The 15595-nt window shown below is 43.7% G+C and overlaps 1 protein-coding gene across 6 annotated transcripts in view; it reads left to right on the forward strand.

Annotated features, from left to right (window-relative positions):
• The window catches only part of IARS1 (isoleucyl-tRNA synthetase 1), an 83558-nt gene that overhangs the window by 27751 nt on the left and 40212 nt on the right, over positions 1-15595 (forward strand). For all 6 annotated transcript variants that reach the window (XR_010148925.1, XR_010148926.1, XM_024345740.3 and 3 more), the window contains 9 exons: positions 484-557; positions 914-1108; positions 2975-3061; positions 5804-5887; positions 7042-7186; positions 9249-9369; positions 12593-12684; positions 14155-14232; positions 15207-15328. Coding sequence is in view for 4 of the 6 variants with exons in the window: in XM_024345740.3 (XP_024201508.1) it covers positions 484-557; positions 914-1108; positions 2975-3061; positions 5804-5887; positions 7042-7186; positions 9249-9369; positions 12593-12684; positions 14155-14232; positions 15207-15328 (998 nt within the window). In the remaining 2 variants the exon portion in view is untranslated. The remainder of the gene's footprint in view (positions 1-483; positions 558-913; positions 1109-2974; positions 3062-5803; positions 5888-7041; positions 7187-9248; positions 9370-12592; positions 12685-14154; positions 14233-15206; positions 15329-15595) is intronic.

Raw genomic sequence — 15595 nt, forward strand, 5'->3', positions numbered from 1 at the left:
TTCATGAGAGAGAAGCCACATTAGCGAATACTATCCTTCGGCCCAGATTGGTGTGTTAATGTACCTTTAAATCATCAGTCTCAGGCTGGGTGGCTCACGCCTGTAATCGCAGCACTTTGGGAGGCTGAGGCTGGCTGATAGCTCGAGTCCAAGAGTTTGAGACCAGCCTGGGCAGCATGGCGAAACCCTGTCTTTACTAAAAATACAAAAAATTAGCTGGGTGAGGTGGCGCCTGCCTGTAGCCCCAGGTACTTGGGAGGCTTAGGTGAGAGGATCACCTGAGCCCAGGAAGCTGAGGCTGCAGTGAGCTGTGATTGCGCCACTGCACTCCAGCCTGGGCAATGGTAGTGAGACCCTATCTCAAAAAAAAAGGAAAAAGAAAATCATCAGTCTCTCAAAGTAAACATGCATGCTATATAAATTAACTCAGTATGCTCTGTTTGGCTCTAAGGAGCTCCTGCTATTGAACTTTGTTTTTGACAGGTGGTATGCGTTGGGTCAGTGGCGGAACTTGAAGAACTGTCAGGAGCAAAGATCTCAGATCTCCACAGAGAGAGGTCAGTTTCTAAATGTTCGATTCACTTCAGTTTTACGATTCTCCTATTAAGACCTGGTCTCTAGCAGATTACAGAGCCACACGTGGAAGTGACTAGCTTGCTGAATTACTTTGCTGATGACTCATGTCATATTGCAGTATTGTGGCCTCTGTCCTTGTGAAATGTGAGGCGAATGGTGCATAACCTTTCAGATGGAGGATTCATGGTGCTCTCTGAAAGCCTTTGAGAATTGCTGATATTTCTGTTTGCAAATGTGTATAATATCTTGTCAGGGTTTTGTGTTTCCTATTAGCAATTAAACTGCAAGTTCTGTTATGCTTACAGTTAATAGAAATGACTACTTTTCTGTTTGTTAGTGTTGACCACCTGACCATTCCTTCACGCTGTGGGAAGGGATCCTTGCACCGCATCTCTGAAGTGTTTGACTGTTGGTTTGAGAGTGGCAGCATGCCCTATGCTCAGGTTCATTACCCGTTTGAAAACAAGAGGGAGTTTGAGGATGCTTTTCCTGCAGATTTCATTGCCGAGGGCATCGACCAAACCAGAGGATGGTATGCCTCCTTGTTCTTTCATCACGTGTTTTATTGATTTTATTTTATTTAGGGAGTATTTTACTAAGTCACTGCCATTTATCTACTGGGTGATGGAGAGATTGTGGCAAATAAGACAGGCTACATTCCTGCCCTCTCCCCGCCACCACCAAGCACGGACATTAAAGTGCCTTTTGAGTAGGACTCTCCCACTACAATAGGGCTGTAGTTTTACAATTTGAATGATCTCACTGGCATTTTGGAATATATGTGTTACACTGGATGTTAAAATGATAAAAAAAGTTATGTGTTCTTAGCTTACATCAGATCATTTACTCAAATGTTTGAGTATTTGCATAAAAGACAGTAGTTTGGGTGCTAGAAATTTGAGGGATAGTTGGCAATGTGCTCAGATATTGAGGCTAGCCTTATAAATCAACATTCTAAAAAAAATCCAGATTTTTAAAAAATATACATATGAGAGAGGATTTGGGCATTGATTTTTATCTGGTGCCTTATGTAAAACAGTTCCTTAATTGGAAGAAGGTGAATTACTTTCTTTCCATGGATTGGCTTTGCTGGCCCAGGCTTTATTTCCTTTTTTTTGAGACAGAATCTTGCACTCTGCTGCCCAGGCTGGAGTGCAGTGGTGTGATCTCGGCTCACTGCACCCTTCGCCTCCTGGGTTCAAGCAATTCTTCTGCCTCACCCTCCCAAGTAGCTGGGTCTACAGGCATGCACCACCATGCCCAGCTAATTTTTGTAGTTTTAGTAGAGACTGGGTTTCACCATGTTGGCCAGGCTGGTCTCGAACTCCTGACCTCAAGTGACCCACCCGTCTCAGCCTCCCAAAGTGCTGGGATTACAGGCGTGAGCCATTGCGCCCAGCCCGGGTTTTAATTATACATTCACAGTAATGTTTCTGCAGGGGTGTGTTTAAGGAATTCTTGGTGTCATTTTCTCTCTTTGACAGCTTTGGGTAATCACTGAATTCAAGTCTTCATGTTTAGGAATGTGCTGTCTTCAGATTCCAGTCATTTTTATCTATAGGAACAGCTACCCAGCACAAATTCTGTTTTTAGAAAGGGGTAGATGCCTTACCAATGAGCTTGTTCCTTTGAGGAGTAGCAAAGTCTGTTAGCTGGTAGCAGTCCTCATGTGGATCCCGTGTCCTTGCTGCCTGCCTCCTTCTCCATTCCTGAGGCCTGGGCTACCTCTCCTGGGCACCAGGGCTCCTCCCAACTCTCCTTTAGAAGTGGGAGGGATATCTGGATCAGTGTTTATGTTAACTATGGGGTCTGGTCTCCTCAGCTCATGTCCCTTGATGTTCTCAGAGTGCAGGACTAGGTCAGAGAGGCAGGAAAGCATCACCCCCGGGACAGTGGTCAGGGATATGAGTTCATTTGGGAAACAAGCTAGCTAGCACATAAATGAGGTACATAACATTTTACAGAATAAAAGCATTTTCTAGTCTGCCTTATCACTTTTGGGTGAGAGTGCATTTTGCATCTTTTGTCATCAAATTGTCTTTTCCATATGATCTTGTGCCAAATTCAAAACCCATCCTTCATCTTCAGCTAGGTGCTTCTGGGTGGTCCTGAGAGGCCACCCAGTGCTGCCATGTGGCTCTCCACACAGACTTCCTGGGAGCTCTGGTAACAGAGAAATGGTCAGTAAATCACTCCAGACGTTTATTTCAATGCTTCTTTCAAATCTTAGACAGTAATTTGATTGGTCTCCAGTAACCAGGATTAAGAATCATTGCTTTAAGTGATTATCAAGAAGTGTGACTTATCAAAAATAGAAATTCAATGAATAAATACAGTTTCTTTCTTATGCTTGGACTTCACTTCTATTTTTATTGAACTGTTTGGGGTTTTTTTTCAGGTTTTATACCCTGCTGGTGCTGGCCACAGCCCTCTTTGGACAACCGCCTTTCAAGAACGTAATTGTGAATGGGCTCATCCTGGCAAGGTAGGTCAACTTTGTTGTAGTGACGGGTGGAACTTTGTCTCCACTGTTTCTTAAGAAGGAGTGCGTGAGAGCGGTCAACTTTGTTTTAGTGACAGGTGGAGCTTTGTCTCCACTGTTTCTCAAGAAGGAGTGTGTGACAGCTAAGCCTGATGGAGGAGGAGGAAGGGGAGGACTTTCAGATTGTGCTACTGCTAGTAACATAATGCTACTAGTGATATTACTAGTAATAAAATAGCATTTACTAAACTTAGCACTTTATGAAATACTTTTGCTTATAGATCTTATTTAATCTGTACATCAGTCCTTTCATGTAGATTTTGTTGTCCTTTTTTTAACACATGAGGAAGCTGTGGGTTCTAGAGACCACAGGTGCCCAGGATCAAAGCTAGTGACAGCCACACTAGGCTTGACCGAGGTACTCTGCCACCAGATCCCATTCTTCCCCTCATCTGAAACTTCCTCCCAATGGGCATTATTTCCCACTTTTTGCTATTATAAGGAAGTCTCATTTTTCCTTTACTTTATTACCTCTAGTCATTAAGAATAAAAATAAACATAAATGAAAATTTTAAAATGAAATATTTTAAAATAGAATTTGTGCTGGGTACCCACACAGAAATCCTACTTTATATGCTGTGTGAAGAGGAAGAGGATGTCACCTTACATTTTGTGCATCCTTATTTTTTGCCAGGCCCCACTGTGTGCATTTTCACATTTTAACTCATTTAATCCCCAGAACCATTTGAGATGGGTCCTATAATCCCTTTGTGACCTTTGAGGAATCTGAGGGACAGGAAAAAGTGACTTGCCAGAGGACACACAGCAAATGAGTGGTAAATGCAAATTTTGAACCCAGGCAGTCTGCCTCTGTAGTATGTGTACTACTTTTTTTTTTTTTTTTTTTAATTGAAAATTTTATTGAGGGCTGGGTGCTATGGCTCATGCTTGTAATCCCAGCCATTTGGGAGGCCATGGTGGGCGGATCTCCTGAGGTCAGGAGTTGGAGACCAGCCTGGCCAACTTGATAAAACCCCCGTCTCTACTAAAAATACAAAATTAGTGGGTGCAGTGGCACACACCTGTAACCCCAGCTACCTGGGAGGCTGAGGCACAAGAATCGCTTGAACCTGGGAGGCAGAGGTTGGAGTGAGCCAAGATCATGCCACTGCACTCCAGCCTGGGTAATAGAGTGAGGCTCCATCTCAAAAAAAAAAGGGGGAAATTGTATTGAGATCATTGTAGATTTGCATGCAATTGTGAAAAATAATAGAGATCCCTTAAATTCTTTGCCCAGTTTCCCCCAGTGGTCACATTTTGCAAAACTACAGTATATATCACAACCAGGATATTGATATAGCCCACTAATCGTATTCAGATTTCTCTAGTTTTACATATACTTATTTGCTTATACGCATTTACCTGTATACAGCTATCGTGTGTAGGGTCCTGTATCCAGCAGCACAGTCAGGTTACTGAATGAATTCAACATCAAAGGCTCCCTTCCTGCATTGCCTTCCCCTCCTGCCTTCCCACTGTCATCCCCAATCCCTGGCAACCACTGGTTTTTTCTCCATCTCTGTAATTTTGTCGTTTCCACAATGTTATATAAATAGAATTATACAGTAACTAACTTGGGGGAATTGGCTTTTTTTTTTCTTTTTTTTGAGACAGAGTCTCACTCTATCACCCAGGCTGGAGTGTAGTGGCGTGATCTCGGCTCACTGCAGCCTCCACCTCCTGGGCTCAAGCGATTCTCCCATCTCAGCCTCCCGAGTAGCTGGGACCACAGGCATGAACCACCACACCCAGCTAATATTTTGTATTTTTGGTAGAGACAGGGTTTCACCATGTTGACAGGCTGGTCTCGAGCTCCTGAGCTCAGGCGATCCACCTGCCTCGGCCTCCCAAAGTGCTAGTATTACAGACATGAGCCACCGCACCCAGCTGGCTTTTTTTTAATCCACATAATTCCATTGAGATTTTAGATGACTGCACATACCAATAGTTCATTCCTTTCCATGGATAAATAGCATTCTGTATTATGGGTATGCCATGGTTTGTTTGATCATCCACCTCTTGAAGGACATCTGGGTTGCTTCTAACGTTTGGCAATTGTGAATAAAGCTGTTGTGAACAATTAATAATAGGTTTTTATGATAATGTAAGTTTTCATTTCTTTGGGATATATTCTGACACATCTTTCTTCTTCAGTCTACCCTGAAGCTTCCTCATGGACTTAGTATGATATTCAAAAAGAAGTTTGCAAATATTAACAAAATATCTTACCATTGTACCTTAACACTGTTTGTTTGTTTCTTTTTTGAGACAGAGTCTTGCTCTGCTGCCCAGGCTGGAGTGTAGTGGCGCGATCTTGGCTCACTTCAATCTCTGCCTCTCAGGTTCAGGCAATTCTCCTGCCTCAGCCTCCCCAGTAGTGGGGATTACAAGTGTGCGTCCCCACGCCCAGCTAATTTTTGTATTTTTAGTAGAAACAGGTTTCACCATTTTGGCCAGGCTGGTCTTGAACTCCTGACCTCAGGTGATCTGCCTGCCTCAGCCTCCCAAAGTGCTGGGATTACAGGAGTGAGCCACCGCGCCCGGCCTATTAGCACTAACTTCTGTCTGAGTTACTCCTTCCCATTTCCTTTTGTGTATTCCTGTTTGCAAATGATTTGTATCCTTAAAACAAGATCATCTGTGATATTGACTTACTTAATTGGCATCTCCCTTTTGTTTTACAAGTGATGGCCAAAAAATGAGCAAACGGAAAAAGAATTATCCAGACCCAGTTTCCATCATCCAGAAGTATGGTGCTGATGCCCTCAGGTACAAACCAGTGCTTTGCCTTGTGTGTATCTATTGTTTTTTTATGTAAGCATCTCCTATACTATTAATCAGTATTCTTAGATTTGGTTTATATTTAGGTTTTTAGCAACATATCTCTGTTATTTGGATGTTATGTTGGTATGGTTGTTGATTTTAAACCCCCAAAATAGTTTTCTAAATAATAAAGGCATTTTTAAACCTAGAGGTCTGTTTAAGGAAGAGGACCTGTGTTGGGTGTTGTTGAGCTGTCCAAGTCCTCCCCAGGCTAGATGCTGATTGCCTCTGCCTTACTTCCTTTCTAGGTTCCCTGTCTTGTTGGTATTAGAATTCTCTTTCATCATTTATTTTAATTTTGTACTTACAGAGCCATGTGAGATATATCTATGCTAGAGGTGATAAAAAAAAACTCATATTGAAAAGCTTTTGGAGAAATTTGAGCCACTGCTTGAGGTAGCTGTAATCATGAAACCACACAGTGTTCAAGTTGAAAGGGACCTAGAGATCTTGTTCAGCATCCCTGTGTCCTAGGCATGAGACCAGTGCCCAGGCCTGTGACTCAGCACCTTCACACAGTACCTCTGTTGACCAGGAGCCATTAGTGAGGCTCTCCCCCAATTCTCCACTGTCTCTTAGACTCACCCTTGGCACTGCTGCCCATTTGGGCTGTGTAATTCTTTGTGGTGGTAGTTCTTTGTAGGATGTTTAGCAGCATCACTAACCTCTGCCCACCAGATGTCAAGACTCTGCTCTGTGAAGGCTCTTCCTTGTGAGTCCCTCTCTCTGCAAGCAGCAGATGCAGGTCGTGTCCGTGGGAAGGACACAGTGGCTCTTGACGAGGACCAGGCCAGCCTTTCTCTTAGTGCTGGTGTACCCCATTGGTCCTGCAGTGAGAGTGGCATAAGATGCATTTCTGTGCTATACAGTGCCATATTTTGGTGTCAGATTATATACGTCTTTTATAATTTGCTAGGTCTCTTATAGAAAGTGAGAGTGAGTTTTGTGAGTTTTAAATTGACCACTCAAAGAGTATTCATAGTTACCCCCTTTTGTAGAAAATAGGACTGATTTTCATCTTGCTCTCTCAGTATGTCGAGTAGTAATAATTGGTTTACTGTCTAAGTACCTTTTCTGTCTAATTTTTCTCCCTCTTCCAGATTATATCTGATTAACTCCCCTGTGGTGAGAGCAGAAAACCTCCGCTTTAAAGAAGAGGGTGTGCGGGACGTCCTTAAGGATGTACTGCTCCCATGGTACAATGCCTATCGCTTCTTAATCCAGAACGTTCTGAGGCTCCAGAAGGTATGGGCTGTAGGGGGCTGCACATGTACCTGTTGTGTCTCCACAGCGCTCCCTTCACCAAGCTGTGAGGTGGAGCTCTGTGTGAGACTTTAGGGCTGCTGTTCTCTGCTGCCTGATGCTGGGGTAACTTAGAGCCATGGGGAGGCCATACATGCAGGTGCGGAAGGTATCTAGGGTCCGGGCTATGCCAAGACCATGGGCCCTAGCCTGCAAAAGAGTTATGTCATATAGTTGTTTAGTTGCCAGTTGTTGTTTTTTTTTTTTTTTTTTTTGAGGTGGAGTCTCAGTCTTGTCACCCAGACTGGATTGCAGTAGCACGATCTCGGCTCACTGTAACCTCTGCCTCCTGGGTTGAGGCACTGCCTCAGCCTCCCCAGTAGCTGGGATTACAGGCACCCACCACCATGCCTGGCTAATTGTTTTATATTTTTAGTGGAGACTTGGTTTCATCATGTTGGTCAGGCTGGTCTTGAACTCCAGACCTCAGGTGATCCGCCCTTCTTGGCCTCCCAAAAGTGCTGGGATTACAGGCATGAGCCACGGCGCCCAGCTTCGTCAGCCAGTTCTTGGTACCAGAAACACCATGTTGAGTGAGACACCCCTCCCCTTATGGAACCAGTGGAGTGGGAATTGGGAGATACAGTAAAGAGTCAGCAACTTTTAGAGAGAGCACCCAGTGAAGGCGGAGTCACAGGCAAGCTAGGGCTGGCCACTTGAGATGGGTGGTCAGAGAAGGCCCCTCAGTGGGGTGGCATTTGGGCTAATCTGAGAGTGACAGCAGTTCTCGATGGAGTTTTCAGTGGGTTGTTAGGGTCACATATAATAGTTGTGATGTATGTGGAAGTGTACTTCAATGGCAGTTACCTCCACGCCCAGGAGTTACTTTCTCACCTGAGAAGCCCTTGCTCTAGAGCCACCTTCCATGCCCCACAACTGACCATTGTCAGCGTCCATCACCTTCATTGAACATGTTCCTGTATGGGCTTTCAAGACCTGATTTGGGGTCAGAGTTCCGATACTGCACATCTGATCTCCAGCACCTTACAAGTAAAATTGCTTGTAAGTAAATAACTGTTGAATGAAAATGAGATATTATTCCTGCTTGAGCAGTTGAAAAAGCTGGTTGGAAAAATGAACTCTTGTTATCCCACTCCAGCAGGCAGGTCAATTACTTCTGCTCCCCTTGGGCTCTGGTTGTTCTGCTAATGAGGACACATCATGTTCATCTGAGGCTCTCAGAGTAGCCTTTCCCCAGGAATTGAGAAGGGCAGTCATCTTCCCCAGGCTCCCAGCATTCCTCCTCTCTGCAGCCTGCCACCTGTCCTGCATGTGGTTCTCTGCCAAGTAGGGCAAACAGTCCTTGGGCAGGTGCACTCTGCAGGCCTCCACTGGTGTGGGACTCAGGAATACAGGCGGGGTCAAAGCTCCCCACAGCCAGGGCCCATCTGAATATACCAGCAATACACAGACTCCATGATCAGGGCCTTAAACACAGAGGAAGAGTCACATTATCACTGCCCTGCTAGCCTGGTTGTGGTGCTGCCAGAGAAACAAAGCAGGACATGAGTTCTGTTTGTAGAGCAAGGAATTAAGATCAAGGAGGATTTTGCAAAGCAAAAAGAGTGGGATAGAACTTTCTGGGTAAAATGAACAGCCTTAGCATGGAAATTATTTCCCAGTACTCATTTTCAGTTTGTGGACAATCATTCAATCCTAGACAGTTCTACTGTCCTTCCTTCCTGAGGTTTAAAGTAACTAAACCCTACACTTTTCTGACAAGATTTTAGAATATCTCTCAATTCATAATTACTCTTTGGTGCAGAGAAGTAATGTTTTCCTAAACTCTCTTCAGTTTACTCAAAAACATAATAAATTAATTGAGGACTTAATGTGCCACGTTGGTGCTTATCTTGAAAATATTGCTGAAAATCAGAAATTCACATTGCCAGTAGGGTCTGGGATTTTTTCTTTTTGTTTTTGTTTAAGTGATTTAAGAAGTTTATTTCCTCATAGTAACTTTCTTCCCAAGTGTGCCAGTGTTTCATTAATTGTTCCTTCCTAGGAGGAAGAAATAGAATTTCTCTACAATGAGAACACGGTTAGAGAAAGCCCCAACATTACAGACCGGTGGATCCTGTCCTTCATGCAGTCTCTCATTGGCTTCTTTGAGACTGAAATGGCAGGTGAGTCTCTCTTGGTCTGTCCTCCCAGGAATAAGGACTATTCTCTTTGTAACTGCCCTTTTGATATTTAATAGTGGAAATATTGAGAGATACAGAAAATTAAATAATTGTTTCCTTTTACCTCTCATATAGTTTTGTTAAGGCTTGTTAATTGTCGTGATATCTTTGTTTCAAGACCCTGGGGACTTCTGGCCTGGTGTGGTGGCTCACGCCTGTAATCCCCAGCATTTTGGGAGAGCAAGGCAGGCAGGTCACCTTAGGTCAGGAGTTCGAGACCAGCCTGGCCAACATGGCGAAACCCTGTCTTTACTAAAAATATATTTAAAAAAAAAAAAAGTTAGCTGGCCATGGAGGCGGGCGCCTGTAATCCCAGCTATTCAGGAGACTGAGGCAGGAGAATTGCTTGAACCTGGGAGGCAGAGGCTGCAGTGAGTTGAGATTGCACCACTGCCTGGGCAATAAGAGCGAAACTCCATCTTAAAAAAAAAAAAAAAAAAGCCCTGGGGAATTCTGTCTTTAGAGGGTGTCCTCGTGGTCTCAGCGCTCCACAGAAGAGCTTTAGAGCTGGATAGCCATGGGTTCAGAGCCCAACTCTACCACTTGTTCCCAATCCAGAGAGTTGCCTGAAGTCTGACCGTCAATTTCCTTTTTTTTTTTTATGGGTACATAGTAGATGTATATATTTATGGGGTACAGGAGATATTTTTATATAGGCATACAGTGTGTAATAGTCATATCAGGGTAAATGGGATATCCATCACCTCAAGCATTTATCATATCTTTGTGTTGCAAACATCTCGGTTATACCCTTTTTCTTGTTTTTAAATGTACAAGAAATTATTGTTGACTGAAATCAGCCCATTGTGCCATCAGATGCCACTCTTATTCAGTCTATCTTGACCTTCGGTTTCTTTATCTGCAGAATGCCCAGTAGTGTTTGTAAGGCTTAAGTAGAGACGATTTACATAAAGTAGCTGGCAGATGATAGGTACTCAATAAATAATACTTTTTATTAATGCATTTATAACTTATTTTTAGGTCTATTTTCATTACTAAATAGTCCCCTTCTTTTCCAGAAAAAATAGAAAAGTCAGAAGAGCAATAATGAAATGGACATTTTGCTGTTATTTCTATTAACTAACAACAGTGAGTTCGTTGGGTAATTTTACAGAGATTCAAAAAGTACATTATGTTGGCTTCCTTAAGGTTTGAGATAATCACAACTGTAGGTCCAGGTGAGAAATCTAGGACACCTCAGACAGTCAGTTAAAGTGGGTGGACAGAGGCCCTGGGTCACAGTGAGGGCAAAAGAGGGCAAGGCAAATCCACCCTCACAGGGCTCTGCGGTTCCTGCTGCTGTTGGGCAGGAGCAGCGGCCGCCACAGACCTGGGATTCACCATTAGCCTAGATACGGGCACATGCTGCTCCCTGGAGTAGGTGCTGCTGCCCCATTTAGCACAGAAGGAGTGCTACAGGATTTGTCCACTTTGTTAAACATGTAGAAGGATCACGACAGTCCAGCTGTTGCTCAGATAGACACAGATGAAGATGGAAGTGAGTGTGAGGCTGAGTGCTGCCCTGGCGAGGGCAGCACTGGGAGCCCAGCACACTCCCCAGACATGCTCACACCTGTGTCTGCTTTTCCCTCCTGAGTGATACAAGTGGGTGGGAAACGTGGGGATTGTTGCCCGGACCCCCTTCAATATTTGGGCACCAGCTGCCATGACCTCCTGTGAAGCTGGGTCTGGAGATGTGCATTCTGGCTGGAGCCTGGTCTGCCTGGAAACTGGAGATCGGCAGCCACGTTTTGTGGGTCGTGTTTAAGTCCCGGTTCTGCCGGCCTGTCAGCTTCATGTCCTCCACTCCCTCAGGAGCACTGTGGGTGTGAGAGGACCTGCCTCACAGGGTGGTGGTGGCCTGGGTAGTGGCTGCTGCTGCTGCCCCTGTGTGTTGTATGTTTATCCATTGTATGTGGGGTTCTATTTGGGTTCATTTACTCCCTCAGAGTTGAAACCAGAACATAGAAAACCTGAGCTTCCTGGAAGGTAAAAAGTGCCGTGAACCCTAGAAATCATTTAGACAGGTCTCAGTTACTGAAATCACATGTCGAAGAAAGTGTGACCAGCTAACGACTCTGGCCTGGGGCTCAGCCCACTGACATCTGAGTTCTGGTCTTTGTGAAAAGCAGCAGAGAGCAACTCTGCCCGTTGCAACTTCTCGTCTCTTAGCTTAGACCAGAAGCCTCATTAACACTCCCTGGACTCTTTTCATTATTATAAATTGTATTTGTTTCTAAGTATCGGTCTTATTCTTTTTGTTTTTTGTGTTTGTTTTTATGTAACAAAGAGTATTAATTAAATGGGAGGTGAATGAGAATCCTTAAAATAAGCCTTGCCTCAGACAATTGGCTAAACACCCTTTCTTTCCTACTTGATCTCTGAGTTTCTCAGGGAACGTTTCAAATCCTCATAATTCCTCAAGACCTTCACTACCTCTGATGCTGTTTTTACTCGACTGTTTTAATGTTTAGAAGGCCAGTTCTATTTTATTCATAGCCTGTGCCAGAGTTTCTTAACTGCAGCACTATGGGCAGTTTGGGCCAGGTCATCCTCTGTGGTGGGGCTGTGCTGTGCTTTATAACTGAGCAGCATCTCTGGGTCTACCCATTAGATTCCAGTAGCACCATGCTACCCTCCAAGTTGTGACAAGCAAAATGTTTCTCCAAACGTTGATAAATGTTTCCCATGGGGTAAAATTGCTTTTGTTTGAGAATCACTGGCCTATGCTGTGCCTCTTAGCATCTGAATTGTGCTTTTTGTCTTTTAGTTGAAGTACAGTGTAATACAATGGAAAGAAGTTGGGCATTGTTGATGCTGTCAAATTGCACAGCTCCGTGTAAATGGCACTTCCTACTGTTGTGTAGTGGGCAGTCTTGGACTTTGAGCCACACATACTGGAGTTTTTGGCTTTTCTCACTGACCAATGGGAATTCGCATGTGGCTCACATGGTGATTTTTTTGTGTGCACCCCTAAACACTCTGACTGCCATGTAGCACATCCTCAACAGTCATTATGTGATTGATTCATTTTGGTTCTTTTCTCCTTAGTAAGTGGAGGCACTTGGATGGAAGGAGCTGCCCCTTCTTTGTTGTATCCAACCCTCTCCCCACCCCAGATGCCTAGTAACCCACTTGCTGCCTGATTGACTTGTCTTACTTTTAGCTTATAGGCTTTATACTGTGGTGCCTCGCCTGGTCAAGTTTGTAGATATTCTGACCAATTGGTATGTTAGAATGAACCGCAGAAGATTAAAGGTAAGTGCAGACTGCTGTTGGGAAAAGCAAAAAGTGTATGAAGTTTGAAAGTAGAAGAAATATGAGAATAGCCAGAAGGGAGAGGAACATTTTCAGTTGCTCTCAGTTTTTGAAGCTTTGTTTTTCTTTTCCTTTTACATTGCATTTTAACTATATTTGTCATTTGAGGGAATAGGGATCTATAAGTTCTAAAAGTCATTTTGCATTATTTTCACAACACAATTATGTACATGTCATATTGGAGGGAGAATGTCAAGGCACAAACAGGACTACACTGAGCAGACCTCTTAAAATTCAAAATAAAATCATGCAAATATTTTATAAAAATACTGGTAGATATGGCATTAATATTGAGAGGGGTACTTCCTTCTACCACAAGGGAGTCAGATATTATTTACTGTGGACAGAACTCCTCTGTAGCTGTTGGGGGTTTAGGATGAGCAGAGCATAGGTCCTGGTCTCAGGACTTAAGCCAGGTACATAAATAACAATGATGCGTAATAGAGAGAGCGAGGTCTCTTTACTGCAGGCCCAATGAAGGCTCCCACTACCCATTAGTCATGTCTTTTTTTTTTTTTTTTTTTTTTTTGAGAAGGAGTTTCACTCTTGTCACCCAGGCTGGAGTGCAGTGGCATGATCTTGGCTCACTACAACCTTTGCCTCCCAGGTTCAAGCAGTTCTCCTGCCTCAACCTCCCCAGTAGCTGGGATTACAAGTGTGCACCACCACGCCTGGCCAATTTTTGTATTTTTGGCAGAGACAGGGTTTCACCATGTTGGCCAGGCTGGTCTCAAACTCCTGACCTCAGGTGATCCACTGGCCTCAGCCTCTCAAAGCACTGGTGTTACAGGTGTGAACCACCGTGCCTGGCCAGTCATGTCTTAAAAGGCATTAATAATAAAAGCCTGCAACACAACTGTAATTTAATTTTTGTGCAGATGTATCTCACACACACGTATCTAGAAGGACATATGCTAAGATGCTTACAGTAGTTGTCTCTGGATAACTTATGATTGAAATTTTTTCATTATCTTTGTTTTTCCTACAATGAATTGGTATTTTTTTTAATACACATTATATACTTTTTTAACATAAGAAATCTTATTTAAAGGTACTTTAAAGTTTTTGGTTAGCAACTGTTTTTGTCGGTTGTGGGTAGATCCATTCTACCTTCAGCCTTCGGGTCCTACAGTTAGGCTCTACTTCCCTATCAGCTCGCCTCAGGTGGGGATAGTCAGTGGGACAGCAGGTGCACATCCTGGCCAGGCCTCCTGCACTGCCCTGAAGGGCCACCCTGGTGGCACCGACCGTGGATGGCCTGTGGTCGTGGCTCTTTCTCCTTTCTCTGTCTCGTGTCTTGTCTGTATGCTGCATGTTCTTTGAAGATTGCCTCTTTTTAATAAACTTATTTTTTTAATGATAATCACTTATTTAACAGTTTAATGTTTATGTTTCCTTTTTACTCATTAGGGTGAAAATGGGATGGAGGATTGTGTCATGGCCCTAGAAACCTTGTTTAGTGTTCTGCTTTCTCTTTGCAGACTTATGGTAAGATGATTGGCTTCTTTCTAGTACCCTTTGGCCTATGGGCTGCCTTCGGCACCTACTTGCTGCAGCATCCTCCATTTATATCCATTCTGTATTATTCTGCCAAAAATAGGTATAGAAGTTTTATAACACCTTATAGCTCTAGTTCCTTATCAGAAATCTTGTTAGCTTATACATGTTAAGTAAGGACTAAGAAATACTAGATTCTTTCTTACAGTCTCTGGCAGTACAATATATGTCAGGGCCCTTGGCTCTAGAATGAGAATCTACAGTTCAAAGTAAGACATACCTCATCTTAATGTGGATTGCCATAATTGTGAGTAATGGGGGAGGTTCTTCACCTAATACCTGTCTGAGTAAATATATATATATCACAAAAAATACTTTAACTTAGCATTGAGAGGAAAACGTGCAAGTAATTGTTTGATATATGTTCTTATCAGTTCAGATATTAGTTAAATAATATAAAAGTGGAACGGCTCCAACTTTTAATTCTTTTTATCCTGTTTCCTTTACTCCATATGTTATAAGGCTCCTATTTATTCCTTAACCGAAGGAAAATCTGCTTTGTACAAGGTGCTGTGCCTGGTGCTCTCCATGCCTGATCTCATCACCTCCATCCTGTGAAGCAGGGGGTATTTTCCCCAGTTTACAGATGAGGTTTCTGAGGTTTGGGACAGTCAGTCTTCTGTGCATATTGACTTGGCTGATACATCATTAGGTGCTCCTGTTTCTATTTTAGACATCCTTCAGAATTCTAGAGGTGCTTTGGGTTTTTGTATCTACAGTCCTGCAGCTATGCTTCAGGGATATGAGGCCATTTCTCATTCACAGGGCATGTTTTGTAACCTCATGCTCATTTTGGTGCCTATTACTGTGTCATTCTCTAACATGTTTAGTTGTTTCTCAGTATAAATGAGATCAGTTGTTGATGACTGCATATAACTGACGTGATGTCCTGTGTCTTCATACAGGCTCCCTACACACCTTTTCTCACTGAATTGATGTACCAGAATCTAAAGGTGCTGATTGACCCTGTTTCTGTTCAGGACAAGGACACACTCAGCATTCACTACCTCATGCTGCCCCATGTTCGGTAGGACTCAAATAGAAATAAGCCTCACCTGTGCCAAGGAGGGGAGAGTTGCTCAAGCATGTGGGGAAGAGGAGGGATTTCCCTGCTCCAGCTCCATCTGTGCCTTGCCTCCTGCCCCAGCTGACATGAACTCCTCAGGCTGCAGGATGGGGCCCACTTTGGTACACGGTAGCAAGGATGCTTGGTGTGGAACCCCTTTGTAGAGCTGTGGCAGGTGGGGTGTGGGCGTGCCCCATGGGGGCTCCTTGGGGAGGTGCCGGGTGCTGA

The sequence above is a fragment of the Pan troglodytes genome, chromosome 11 (assembly GCF_028858775.2).
Source record: "Pan troglodytes isolate AG18354 chromosome 11, NHGRI_mPanTro3-v2.0_pri, whole genome shotgun sequence".
NCBI lineage: Eukaryota > Metazoa > Chordata > Mammalia > Primates > Hominidae > Pan > Pan troglodytes.